The sequence below is a fragment of the Myodes glareolus genome, chromosome 1 (assembly GCF_982192425.1).
Source record: "Myodes glareolus chromosome 1, mMyoGla1.1, whole genome shotgun sequence".
Classification (NCBI taxonomy): domain Eukaryota; kingdom Metazoa; phylum Chordata; class Mammalia; order Rodentia; family Cricetidae; genus Myodes; species Myodes glareolus.
Window position 1 is genome coordinate 121029824 of NC_142026.1, and position 14882 is coordinate 121044705.

The 14882-nt window shown below is 41.9% G+C and overlaps 1 protein-coding gene across 4 annotated transcripts in view; it reads left to right on the forward strand.

Moving 5' to 3' along the window:
• Phactr2 (phosphatase and actin regulator 2) overlaps positions 1-14882 on the forward strand; it is a 269580-nt gene that overhangs the window by 138096 nt on the left and 116602 nt on the right. The window contains exon 1 of one of the 4 annotated variants that reach the window (XM_085688641.2): positions 3928-4078. The exons of the other annotated variants lie outside the window; for them this stretch is intronic. Coding sequence (XP_085544767.1) covers positions 4033-4078 — 46 coding nt within the window. The 5' untranslated portion in view covers positions 3928-4032. Of the gene's footprint in view, positions 1-3927; positions 4079-14882 lie in introns of those variants that run through there. 4 annotated transcript variants of the gene reach the window in all.

The window sequence follows — 14882 nt, forward strand, 5'->3', positions numbered from 1 at the left end:
AATTAGAAGTCGTAAAAACAAAAACAAACAAATACAAAACAAATAAAACTGGAATGTTGTCTAATAAAATAAATGCACTTGAAAGCCTGAAAATGTTTGCTTATGGAGTTTAGTTTCTGGGGTACAAATACTTTATCACATTATTAGAATATCTGTGTTAAAGGGAGAAGGGAGAAAAGGCAGTTCTCTTACTTCTTAAGAAATCTTGACAGGGTAAGTACATAGAAAGCAATGATTAAAATGACCCTTTTGGACAATCTTTCAGTTTCCCCTGGTTCTTCTAAATAAACATTTATACCTTGAAAACAGATAATTAAGGGGATAAAGCTCTCCTCGGAAAGTCACTGAGTTTACATTCTCTCCCTCTTCACATTAGGAAGCCTTTGCTACAACTACAATTCCCATTAGCCAAGAAAAGGTTACTAATTTGTTAAATTTTCACAGTCAAGTTCAAAAATAAAAATGTATATTAACACTCTGGAAACTTGTACATGGCCATTTCTGGTTGTTCCCTGGGCCATTGTGGTTCCTGTCTTGTTTCTGGTGGGGGAGGGGGCACCCATTTAACTCTTCTTTCCACCATGAGCGCCTACTTCCAAGTTCCAGAGTCAGACAATGGCTACAAGCAGATCTGATGGGTCCAAGCAAGACAATAGACCCACGACTAGGACACAGGACATCTGAGTTCTTCCCTTTCTAGGCTCAAAATTCTCCTCCAGTCACCAAATTATATTTCTGCAATTTGGACCTTGACCTCCTAGGAAGGAACTTTTTGATAGTCTAGGTTGGTAAAGGTTAGGTCGACATCTGCTTTAATTTGCCATTGTCCTTTCCGTCCATGACAAGTGCACTTGTCACTTTGGACACCCCAGATGGCTGAGTTTAATAACGCCTGTGGCAGACAAGTCAGGGAAACCTGAGTGATGGGGTAAAGTGTTTGAAAACCTCCTAAGTACAGGTGCTTGCTCCTAAAAGCACACTGTCTCCCAAAGGAAATTCTAAGTAAATCCCCTCGATTTTATTTCTTCCTGGAAGTAAATGAATAAGTCATAGTTCTTCCGTGGATGGAAACTCTACTGGGCAATGGGGGGAAAAAAATCAGTAAATGCTATTCTTCTGTGTATGCAGGTGACCTCCTCTGATGAGCACTCGTCTTTTCTAGTTGTTTTTTTTTTTTCACCAGTTTTCTAGAATGAGTATTCTGTAGAGAAATGCATGTTTTTCATGTGACATTAATATTCCTAGCATCCACTCTAAACCCATGAAAGCAACTCCCGGAACTGTCTGTGTAAGTTCAGTATGGCATGAGTGAGGCTCTGGGAAGAAACTTACCTTAAAATATTTTTGTTCTTGATACAGTGTCTTACTTTATCTCAAACTGACTGGAGCTTACTGTGTAGCACAGCAAGGCCCAGAAATCATGGCAATCCCCCTGCCTTAGCCTTCCAAGTGCTGAGATTTAAAGTGTGAGCTACCATTGACCAGTTTGAAAATAGTCCTTGTTGTATTTTCACTTCCTAATCTTCATGTTTTGACCTCAAAAGGAGACTTGGGATTTGCTGTAGACTTCCTCTCTTGTGCAGTGGCGTAAGTTCTCCGTTATGACACCAAAACCCAGCAGAAATGCTGGAAGCGGAATGCCCCATCCTTGTAAAGCAACCTTGGAGCACACTTCTCTACAGTTTGGCCGATGTACTTCCAGGATAATCTAACAGGACTGGGAGAGTTTCTGGGAAAGATGTAACTTGATCACTGGTTATTACAATTCCAGATGAGGCCAAGAATCAGCCATCGAATCAGGAAGAAAAAAAAACAACAACAAAAAACCTTGAACCGGTAAATGTGGATGTATTAAGCAAGTTCTAAAAGAAAACTAGGACCGTAGAGCACTCCTTTCCCCCATAATGCTTGAAATAAGACTTTGTAGATGGGAAAAAAAGCCTCACTCTTGTTTCTCAAAGAGAAGAAATAGTGATAGCAAAAACCATTGTACCGCAGTTTGCCGTTTATCATCCTAAAACGCTTCTATTATGAACTTTCAATGGGCAGAATTTACCATGTTCTCCCTGAACAATGGCTTCCTTTATCAGCGAAGCTCAGCCAGAACACCATGGTAAGATATCTCTCCTCTTTACTTCCACAAACATTTCGCTTGTTTGCTTCTTAAAGCAATTTAAAGCAAAGAAACCAGACACCAGCGAGTCATAGTTCCCTTTCACGGCTGAGTCCTCAGGTAGGACGGGACTCTCGGAACACAATGCCGAGTGTGCTTCTCGTACTCCGTGTACTCTGTGATGAGAGATGCTGTTGATGTTACTGTCCTCACTAGAACTCACGTTTTGGTTGAGTCTTTCGGTTTCATTTTAAGAACTGGGATTTCTTGAGTGTGGTGCATACCTCAGTAGCAGAGGGCTACTACATAGCATGTAAACAGCCCCAAGGGGTTCAATTCCCAACACCCCCCCAAATAGTCACAGTTTCTTATTTCTTAAGAGCTTTTTAAGGGAAAGAACTTCCCACCAAAGGAGAGAGGCCACTTGCTTAACATCACAGTTAACTGTGATGTTAAGCAAGTGTCTTTTCAAAAATCAAAACAAGGTCCCACTGAGCTCAGTTATACACACATTAAGGAAATGTGGTTTTTATGATTAAAATACTAAGGCAAATGATCTTATAAGGTCTATAATGAACAATATTTTTATATTTCAGAGTTGATTAGGATAAACTATAAGATGAAAGGTTACATAAGCACTGTGGCTAAAATATACTTTTTTAATGAAATGTATATATTCAGAAAGGTGTGTACAATCATAGTTTGCAACTCATAACAGAATATACTCATGTAACTACCCTTCTGTTGGATATAGTACATTTATATTATACATATACATTCACACATACACACACATATATGTATATATACTAAATCTAGATAACTCCGCTTGCTATTCTCTGTAATAGCAAAGCTTTTATCTGTGTGCATAGTTTATAGAAACCTGAGACGTAATAGAATAATATAGGGGTGTTAATTCAGCTTTGAAGGCATAATAGTTTGTTAAATAAACTACTGTTGCTGATACAGTTATGTATAATATAGGGGTGTTAATTCAGCTTTGGAGGCATAATAGTTTGTCAAATAAACTACTGTTGTTGATACAGTTATGTTATATTATGTTACGTTGTTATGGTTGTGTCTGCCTTTGAGTGTTTTAAACACCTTACTTTACAAGTGATTCTTGGGAGGTGTAGAGGAGCCAAGCAAGCTAGAATTGTAGGTGGTAGAGTCAAGTCTGTATATGCTCGGTTGACGTCACACATAGGTCACTGTGGACATGACTGATTTGTGTTGTCTAACTAAAGCCATTAATTTTGTTTTGTTTTTATTGCATTTGGTGAAGGGAAGATAATTGTTAAAGAGAGGAAAACACTACGCAATGGCCTCTCTAATAGGTCTGCAATGCTGCAAACAATATAAGGAAGGAACTAACTTTAAAGAAACAAATTTTCCTAAATTAAGTACCAGTGACAAAGTACTTCAATTTTTTTTTCTTGTTCTTCTCAGACCTAGAGGATCATTTGACATTGAACCTTGACAATTAAAGGGAGTATTTTGATAACCCTCCTGCCCCAGGGGGTACGGGCACCCAGCCCCGGGGTGTAGCTAAACCAGCACCCCCCTACACACACACACATACACACACACACACACACACACACACACACACCCCACACCCGCATCCCCGTGTCCTGCTCTCCCTTCTCCTCCGCTCCTGGTCGCCCTCGCCCCCCCTCTTTTCTCCCGGTGACCCCTGACCCCAGCTAATCTGCATAGAGGAATGACAGGCATCCGCTGGGCTGGATCGGCCGCTGCCAGGGCTGGGCGACCCGCGCGCTCGCGGGGAGAAGGTGCGGGACAGGCGGGCGCGGGCCGCGATGAGCGCGCGGGAGGCCGGCGGCGGCGGCGAGCGGACGGGGGCGCGCAGGAGCTGAGCGGCCCGGTGAGGCGGAGGCGCAGCGGGGCGGTGACCCGCCATGGGCCAGACCTCGGTGTCCGCGCTGTCCCCGCAGCCCGGCAGCGGTGAGTCCCGGGCCAGGCCGGCGCCTTCAGAGCCCGGTCCCAGGCGCAGGCCCCAGCTCTGCGAGGGCGCGCGCCCCGGGCTTTGGTTTGTCTCCAGATGACTCGAGAGCCAGAAAGTTCCGAGAAGCGCCATTTGCGTGCGCACGAGTCTGTTTTGCAAAGGCAAAACTTCGAGAGCAGGAGAAACATTCCCGCGGGCTCCCCCCTTTTCTTAGGCTTGGCTTTCGAACAGACTAGAACGGAATTCTTTCAAGCTTGTCAACTGATTTATGGTTTGTTATTTGGAGCAGAAGTGCGGCTTGCTTTCTCCTTTCCTGGCAGGACGTTGAATATTTAATAACCACCCCAAAATGTGTAATTGGTTCAGATGATACTTGTTTTGTTTATGTTACACACATAAGCCATAGCGTTTAGGGAAGTCTGGAGGAATAAAGTTAGTTTTATGGAAATGCGTGTAACATTTCTGAGTTACAGCACCATGCTTCTCTTAGCCGTTTTCTTTAAAAAATAAAAAAAGAAGGAAGGAAGGAAGGTAGTAAGCAGCCTGGCGTTGTCCCCGTGTATAGGAATAAACAATTGTTTGGCAACACATCATGTGATCGGATACGGGAATAAACCTACAAAGTATTATTTTGATATTTTTCCATCAATAGTTTCTGAACCGTGACCTCGCAGAGACCATTGAATGGTCTAGTGGACCCTTTGGTTTTGCAGACATCAACAGGATCTCATGGAAAGGAAATGGCAGGGCACAGACAGGGAAGGTTTAGAAGGTATTCCAGGATTTGGAGTTGAGGGAGTTGACTGTCTCAGGCCCTCTCCACGGTTTTGCGCAGGTGCTGCAGCTTCATCTCTTGGAACTTCATAAGCATGGCTGAGGCTTAGGTTAATGCCCCCAAGAATGACCACTCTGCAAGGGAGAGAAAGATGAATGCGAGAAAGCTTCTGGTTTCCCTTATTAATAGTGATATGGCCTCATTGCTCCGGACATAAAATGACTGCTTGTGTGTGTGTGTGTGTGTGTGTGTGTGTGTGTGTGTGTGTGTGTCAGGGTGGGGGGAGGTTGATAGGGCATGCTGGTTAGAGTTCTCATTATAAGATGATTTGGCCCGTATAAAACTGGTTTTCTTTTGTCTCATTTAAAGTAGTGTGTTAGCTTTCAATTAAAGCAAAGATTTTGTTTGTTTGTTTGCTTGCTTGCTTCTTTGCTGGCAAAGACAGAATTAAATCATAATTCCAGTGCAGCTAGTACTCGAGAAGTGCCCTTGTGATTTCAGTTCTTCTGCCACCAGACACTACTAGAGAACATCTTAGTAAATTTGCCTTCACACAAATCATGGAATATTACTTAAGTGAAGTCTCAGAAGCAACCAAAATCCTCGAATGCTACTATTCTCCCTCCTTACTAGTATAAGAAAAAGAAAAAAAGGGGGGAAAAAAGGAAAAGAATTCCGAGTGCCTTAGCATCTATGCTGTGAGCAGTCGTAGGGAGAGAGCAGACAGTCTGTTGGTCAGGAAAGGTTTCTTAGGGAGCTCTCTATGCAGGTCCTTGGTTCAGATTCACACAAGTTTGTGTAGCTGAAATGACTAACACAAACTTTATAAATGGAGCTTTTGTTGTTGTTGTTGTTGTTGTTGTTGTTGTTGTTGTGACTTGTCGGGGAATGGCAGTGGTTGTGGTGTGAAAGTGCAGTTGTTTTCTTGTGGTATCCACTGAAGATCTCTGCCAGCGCTATTTCATCTCCCAGTTGTTTCACCAGAACATTCTAAATGGCAGCAAACAAAACAACCACAAGACACAACCAGATTTTGTCTGCTCTCTTCCACTGTCTGCTCTCTGAGCCTGAGAATGGCAAGCCCTTTGCTCTTTGCTCCTCCTCAGCTGCTTCACCGACTTTTCAGGTGAGATGTGAGCTTGGTCATCAATGGTAGAAGCTTGTAGTGGCCGCCAGAGACCATAGTGCCCAAAGTGATTCTTAGCATAAATGTGTGTGGGAGGGGGCAAAATCTGTGGGGGGAAATCTCTAGCACCAGGTTCCAGAGTCCATATTTATCACTTGGTTTGGGGTTTTGTAAGAATGTGCATTGTTACCAGAAATCAGTTTACCCTTCCCTCTTTCTGACTTCAGGCTCTCCTGAGACTTTCAGCTCTGGGCTACATCTACTTTGGGGGCATCTAAAGGATTATTAATAGCTATTTCTGAGAGTAGGGAATTATAAATATAGTTTTTTATCAACTTGTAGTTCACAAGCCATAACATTTTCCCATTGAAAGTGTATGGTTCACTGTTTTTAGGATGTTTGGCTGGTGTAACCATCAGCCCTCATTCACTCGTTCTCTCTCCTGCTAATAAACATGAATCTATTTTCTATAGAATTGCTGATCAGGAATGTCTCATGGGAATTGAATCATAGTGTGTGTATTTTCTTAGGGCTGGCTCTTTCAAGTGGGCGTGATGTTTTCACGAGTCATCTGAGCTGTAGTGTGTGAGTATTCATTTTGTTTTGTTGCCAAATAGTCATATTAGCCTTTCATTGTGGTTATTTCTACTTAGTTGGCTACTGTGAACAGCACTGCTTGAACTTCATGTAGAAGTTGGCGAAGGTATGTTTTTATTTCCCTTGAATCTCTAAGTGGAAAGAATTACTGGGTCATCCGCTAGGTTTAACCTTTTAAGGGGCTGTGGCCTTCCAGGGCAGCTTGCTGCACACCTTCCCTTTAGCAGTGGGTGAAATTCCAGTTCCTTCACCTTCTTGCCTAACACTTGTTATTGCCTATTTTTGCGCTAGCCATCCTTGTGATATTGGCTTGCAGTCCTCTACTTTCTAAAGGTCCATGTGATGTGCAAATACTTTCTTCACCCCTCTGGCCTGCTTCTTTAAGTGAATGATATAATTTGCCTCTCACATTTTCAAAGCCTTGATGATGTCCCATTAATTTTTCTTTTGTTCTTGGTTTGTGATGTTATGTCTAAAACTAAAAACACTGTGAAAGCCGAGAACATTTATGGCTTTGTTTTCTTCTAGGGGTTCTTGAGTTGTCACTCTTATCCTTAGGTCAGTGATACATTCTGAGTTAACCTTCATGTGGGGTGTAGTGTAGGATTCCAGCTTCATTCTCTGGCTTCTGGAGGTTCTCTTGTCTCAGTACTACTTTTTCAAAAGGCGATTCCTTCTCCATTGAACTGTTGTGGCTGTGGGATATAGTTTAGTGATCAAACACTTTTCCAGCATGTTTGAGGCCCTGAGTTCTATCTCTGATTCAGGAGCGAGAGAGAGGAGGGAGCTGAGAGAGTCAGGTAAGGATCTGTTTTGGCATTATTGTAGGAAATCAGTTGACTGTGTATTTTATTTCTGTAACTCTGTTTTATCCAAATGTCTCTTCTTGTGTCAATATCGCACTGTACTGCTGTAATTTTGTTGTAAAGTTTTGAAGCTGAGAAATAGGAACCTTCTCATTTGATTCCTTTTCAAGATTCTTTTGTCTGTTCCATCTCTCTTGTCCTACTTTGCATATGAAGCTCACAGTCAGCTTGTCAGTTTTCCTATGAAAGCCGAGGTTTTGATAGACTGTGTTGAACCTGTGACTCGGGCTCAATAATATTGCCATCTTAAAATGAATGCTAATCTAGTCCAAGCAAACAATGCCTTTTCATTTATTTAGATAGTTTAAATTTTCCTTCTACTGTTTATATTCAGGTGTGTATGCACACATGCATATTTGGAGGCTAAAGTACAACCTCAGTTCTTTGGGAGGTCTGGCAATCCTTTTTTTTTTTTTTTTTTCTTTTGAGACAGGATACCTAACTAGTCTGGTGATTGCCAAATAGGCCAGGCTGGCAAGCTGTTGAGCTCCGGAAATTGACTTGTCTCTGCTTCCTTAGTGCTAAGATCTTACCACACTTGGCACTTTTTATGTGACTTCTGAGGATTGAACTCCAGTCTTTGTGCCTTTGGAGCAAGTACTTCATTGACCGAGTTGTTTCCCATGCCCCTCTTCCCACCGTTCCGTAGTTTTTAGTTCACGTTCATTTCTTCTTTTCTTAAATTTACCCTATTTTTTTGTTTCTGATGCTATTATAATGTTTATTCTTATTTCATTTAAAGAATTGCTAGGATTTAGAAATATGGAACTCTATTTTTGTATATATTTTGCACCTCGTTGAACAAACTTATTCCTAATGGTTTTTAGGGTCTTGATAGTTTTCTGTACTTAAGTTTATACTTTATATGAGATCTAGATACAAGGTCATAGGTAGAGAGAGACATTTTGCTTTTTTCTTTCTGGTTTGAATGATACTTTTCTTTCCCATTCAAGGGAATCTGCAGTCCAGTGTCAAAGTGAACATTGTTGCCCTGTTGCTAAGCCTGGGGCAGAGGCTAGTAGCCCGAGCCTTTCAGAAATAAGTGAGATGTTACAGACAATTCTGTAACATGGTGACTTTATCAAAAAGTTTCTCGCTATTCCTAGTTCATAAGTGTCTGAGTGTGTTCATCATAAAAATGTTGGCTTTTGTCAACAGCTCTTTCTTTCTCTATGAGGATGTTTGTGTGAATTTTGCCTTTCATTTCAGTAATACAGCATGTGACGTCAAGTTGATATCGAGATATTAAACTAACCTTGCCTTCCTGGGATAAATTCATTTGGGATTAGTATACAGTTTCTTTTGTATGTTGCTAAATTCGGTTTGGCAGTGCTTTGTTGAGGATTGGATACTTTGTTTCTAAGTAGAAGTGAACTAGGCTTGTCTTCCATTAAAGTGGTTCCTGTACTCTGTGGCCTCGTGCCCAGAACAGGGCATGGTACACTGAACACAGGAAGTATTTGTTGGGTACATAATCAACAAACAATATTCTCAATGATGAGTTTGACGACCTTAAGCCAGTGATTATATGAATGAAAGATATATATTGTTTCTTTTTATTATTATTCTTTTCTTTTTAACCTTAAGAATTATGTTAGTCTGGCTCCATTGTGTGAAGGGTGTGTCTTAAACTAATAACCACCTCTTCTCACCCTTTTTTTAAACCTCACCCCATCTTCATTGTACCATAGACCTGTTCTTAGTAATTCTATCCCAGTCTTTTAGGTAGAAAGGTCAGGGAATGCCTCATCCCATTTTGAGGAGGCAAGAAAACAAGTTAATAAAGTGTGTAGTCATTCTAGATGGTGGTAGAAGCTCTGTCTACCTGTACTTCTAAGTTTCCAGGTTTAGTTGAAGCTCCTACTTTATCCATTCTTCCTAAAGCAGATATAGGAAGGAAACAAAAGGAGTTTGTTTCTTTAATGAAAATAACGTGGACAAGGTCAAAATTCAACATGACAAGATGATTTGATATAAGAATGAGTTGAAGTTCCTCCTAGGTTCCCCACCCAGTCCTGCTTTCTAATTATAACCCAGCCTGAACACTGATTTCCATTCCACAGTGTTTTTTTATGTTTCTTTATCAAAAACAAACAAGGCTTATTGCACTTACTGCTGTCTCCTTTGACTTTTTCATGCACTAGGACTTGAAATTGACCAAACTAATTTCTTTAATCCTGCAAACAAGTGTTTTTTTTTGTATAAAATATATGAAATTCCCCTTTAAAGACCACTGTATTTTTATATTATTGGGGGGTTCTTTTTTAACATTTATTTATTTATTATATATACAGTATTTAGCCTGCTTGTATGCCTACACGGCAGATGAGTGCACCAGACCTCATTGCAGATGGTTGTGAGTCACCATGTGGTTGCTAGGAATTGAACTCAGGACCTCTGGAAGAGCAGTCTGTCCTCTTAACCTCTGCGCCATCTCTCCTGCCCATATTTGGTGGTGGTGGTGGGAAATTCTTTTGCTTACATGTACCATTGTGAGAAATGTTGAACATCCTTACCTGAGTAGTTTGAACTATAGGTATCAGTAAATTTCCCACAGGAGAATGTCTTGCTCAACAATATTTTTGTGTGTTTATTGTGACAGCCTGTATCAGACTGTTCCTATGGAAGGTAACACATTGTAGCTACTCACTGTGAGAATTCTTTTTCTGACCACTCTCACTATACGGCTTATCCAGTGTGTCTTTGCTCCTATACTTAGTAAGAAATAGAAGTCACTTCCTCTGAGTGGGCCAGCCTTCACGCTGAATGCACAGAACATCAGAACAGAACTCAGTACCCACTGGGTCTTTATGAAGGTGTTCATATGCATTGGTGACACTAGACAACTGAACTTGCCCACAATGTTCCGCACAGTTTCGGACAGTGTTTTGTAAATATCTTTGGGGGATGGGGTGGGGGAATTGCTTCTCATTTCAATAGTAAAATTGACCATTTGAAATTCCTTGTTTCTGAATCACCTCTTTGTAGCCTCAGGGTGTTTTTATGATTTGTACAGATCTGAGTATGAAGATGATTGGCCCTGGGCGCTTCCTTGATTTGTTTGTGGTATCTGTCAATGACAGTTTTAAACTGGAAGTTTACTTATCGTATTTTTCATAGAACCACTTTAAGTTTCATGGACTCAAATGGATAAATTCCTTTCTTCCTTCATGAATAGTGCTTCCTAACAGAAGCTTTCCTTTGCTACTTGAGCTCTGTGATTTACTCTGGTGTGTGGTGAAAAGATGCGCTCTTGAGAAATTTTTCAGTAACTGGAAGGCTGTCTCCCTCAACAACAAAAATATAAATAAGTGTTATTTATCATCAGCAAACTGAAAGGGAAATCACAGAATTAAAATCAATATTCGTGTCATGTATGGAAAATCATGAACAGTAAGAAAAACAAGTAAAGGATACAGGCTTTTTATTTTGGTTTGGTTCAGTTAGTTTTGGTTTGATTTTTCAGAACAGGGTTTCTCTGTGTAGCCCTGATTGTCCTGAACCTCACTTTCTAGACTAGACTGGCTTCGAACTCACAGAGATCCACCTGCCTCTGCCTTCCGAGTGCTGGGATGCCACCATGCCCAACTAAACAGGCATTAAAAAAAATTACCCAATATCTGAAATTACAATCTCAGTATGTGCCCAAGACCTGTTCCCAACACTGGAATTAGCTCACAATATCCATATGAGACAATTAACTAGTATTGTGTCTCATTTTATCCATGAGAAGAGCAGAAGTTAAGTAACTGTTCTGTGATATTTACAAGAAGACACTGAAGAGATCAATTTCCACATTAAAGTTTCAGCAATAAATGAAAGAACAAAACAGGAGAGGGGGGCGGGGGAATACCATTGGCCACCTAATGAATTGAGTCAAGATAAAATGAATAATTATCAGAGAAGGATTGCCTTGTGGATGCTATCAAGAGAGATGTCTGAGAATATATATTTAAAATCTTGCACAGTACCTGTGCTCAGACCTGGCAGTTATACTTGTAGAAATATTTTGCAAAGACATTAATTGCTCACTAGAACAATCTGTCAAAGCTCCACCATGGAAATGGCAGGAGTCAAACGCTAAGCAATTTATAGAACTGGCTGAGGTATAGTCATGTTACCGAAAAGCCATTTATGACCTGGAGAGATGGCTCAGTGGGTAAAGGCGCATACTGTCCAAGTACGAGGACCTGAGATTGAGCCACCAGAACCAACATACAACCAGACCCACAATGTGAATGTGGCTGTCTTCTGTCCTTTACGCTTGTGCTGTGGCACACCCATGCCTATGCCATGAATGTACATATGTACATGCATATACACACACGAGACATCATGATACGTACCAAAATATGAAAAGCAATTTTCAAAGTAATCTGATACTTCCTGGTGGTGTTGTGACCTCCATGGCCTTTTCTCATTTAGACATGGCCAAAGCCAAGGTTTCATATCTGCTGATCGCATGAAATGTCAAGCAAATAGAGGCATAAATTGACTGTATTAGCTTTTCTCCAAATGCTTGGACTCCCACCTTGAAGCGTCAGGCACATTTTTCTTTTGTCTACCAGCTCACAAATAACAACACAGAGACTTATTAATTATGAAAGTTCAGCCTATAACTTAGACTTTTTCCTAACTAACGCTTATAACTGAACCCATTTATATTACTCTATGTTCTATCAAGTGGCATTACCTCTCCTCCATCTTGCACCTCCTGTCTCCTCTCTGCAGAATTCCTTTCTGTCCCCCGAAATCCCACCTAACCTCTTCCTAGTTTTGGCTATTCAGCTTTTTATTATACCAATCCCAACAATACGTTTTCAGATGTACAAATGGCCGATAGCAGCAGCTCAGTGCTATTTTGCTATCACTTTTATTTTTCCTTGCAAATTCAGTGGTGAGAACATTAGGGGCACAGCAGCCCCTGATGTCTTCCCTGGTGTTCAACCTTCTTCTTTCTCACTTTGCTTGTTCATTGTTTAGTTTCTTTTCAGACTATGACTATGTAACTCTAACTGTCCTGGAATTCACTATGTAGACCAGGTTGGCCACAAACTCACAGAGATCTGCCTGCCTCTACAGCCTGAGTGCTGGGATTAAAGGCGTGTGCCACCAAGTCTGACATTCCTTTGTCACTTCTAAAGATCAAAAATAGTCAGAAATTTGGTCATCACTTCCTCCACATTGGTCCGTTGCTCATCAGATCTGGCCTTGGGTGACATCATAAATATTTATAGTTTGAATTTATTTTATCTCCTGCATTCTGAAACCATAGTAACCCACAGATAAGTCCAGCTTTAACTTCTTCTTGCCTAATGCAGTAAGGAGATAAACTTACATTGTTGGTTCTGTGATTAAGACTCTTTAATTCTAATAGAGGGAAGAAAAGAAAACGCAACATGCTTTCTTTCTTTGGAGTCCTTCAGTGTTAGCAGGCTATCAACTGGCCTCTATTCTTAGGGGAAAAAAGATTAATATTTACTAAAGACTCAAGTGATGTAAAAGTGATATTGAGGTAAAAAATAGCCTTAGGAAAATAAACACATCCATTCCTCTTCCATCCCCCATCTGAAGCGGAAGAACATAAACAAATAACACTGTGGTCCAGAAGGGAACAAGCAAAGAGCGTTACTTACCAAAGGGCTGCCCTGCCCATTATCACTTATATTTATACTTGTAAACTACCTTTCCATTTATTTTCATTTCAAGGGGCGGAGTCCTTTTTTTTTTTTCCTACAATGCTCATGACAAGGCTAAGACTGCAGTCCTTAATCCTAAGGAAACTGGGGTTGCCAGAGAAAGAACTGAGGTGCTGTTTTGCTAAAGAGTATCCTGGAAAGCTGTGCTGATATGTGCTTAGTGATAGAACCCTACAAACTAGCTTGTTTTGTAAGGGAATATTAAAGGGAGAGAAAAAGTGACCCTTTGTGTAGCCAGCCGTTCCTGAACCAGTTGTTTTGTGAAGTGTTATGCTGAGCTGTGGGGAAGGGCCAGAAACCTACACAGACCTCCCCTACAAGATACTTAATGGAGCTATTCAGAAAAGTGGAAGAGATTGGGTACAAAAACCAGGTCCAGGGCCACAGCACTATCTCCACAGGCAATGGGAACCACTGAAGATAGCATTTGTACAAACAGAGAAATTGGTGCAGTGCTGTTTGGCTTGGGGCAGGGGCGCCTGTGACTGCGGCCTGTGTAGATTTCACAAGGACAAACTGAGAGCAGGACCAACAGCAGAGGAGAATGATCCAGCAAGATGGATAAGATACCAAGATGCCTCATCCTGGGGGTAGGTAAGCTGGAGAAATGGGGCAGGAGTCGCCCGCCTCAGAGTGTGGCTTCTCCTGCCCCAGATGTCGTATGCGCTGCCTACTTGACAAGTGTGCTTGACTACTTCACGGAAATCCCAATGGGAGCACACAGGAGACTTGAATCTATACTCCAGCCCTTCCCTGGACTTTCTGCATTGCATTAAATCACACAACCAACCACTTGTAGTGCTGAGTCTAGGAAAATACATCCGCAGCCGGTCTCTTTCATTCTGTCTCTCCTGCCGCCCGCCCACCTACTACCGTCCAGAGAACTGCAGTAGATGGTTCTTCTGCAGCTCATTTGCTGCACAACAGCTAAAGGAAGCTTCAAAAGCGTACTTCATGTCACTGCCCATCTCAAAACCGTCCTATCTCGCTGTTGTACTTAGGGCAAAATCCAGATTCCTCCACCTGGCTCCCAAGGCTCCACCCAATCCTCCATGATCTCTGCCCCTTCTTGTCTGACCTCCTCTCTCTTGGCCTGGCCCCTTGGCTCCCTTATGGTGCTGCTGGCTCGAATCTTTTCTATGACTAAAACCTGCTTTGGTCCTCGCTATGTGTAACATGAGGGGGCCTGTTTGTTGGGGTGATTTTTCTCTGGGACTAAACAGCTGGAGGGGTGGGCAGGACAGAAATCTGAACAAGCAGGCCCCCTCATGTTACAGCTATGGACCTTTGCAGCCATGGCCTCCATTGGAGACTCTCAAATGCTGTCTCGACAGGTCAGCACCCGCATTCCAGAATCTTCTCAGAGATCTTCCCTGCCCATCCCTTTTCGGATTAGCCCACCTGCACCTCTTCACAGCCATAGGTCCCTTCATTGCACTTAACCCTCAGCTGGTCTTGCTGCTGTCTGTTCAATATTTCCTTTTCTCAGAGCATTCCCTCCCCACGACTGAAGGATATTCTGTCTTATGCGGCAGTGTATCTCTGTGTTCTTAGCTACATGCCTGACACAAAATCTCTGTGAGGAGAAAGTGAGTAGCTGTTCTGGCCGGGTCACGTATTCCCAGAGCAGCAGGAACTGGGAAGGTACTTAGGAAGCAGCTGAGAAATGAGAGTGGCTTCCACCCATTCTGTAAGAGGTAGCTCCAGCGTCTCAACAACACCCTTACATTGCCGCTTGAC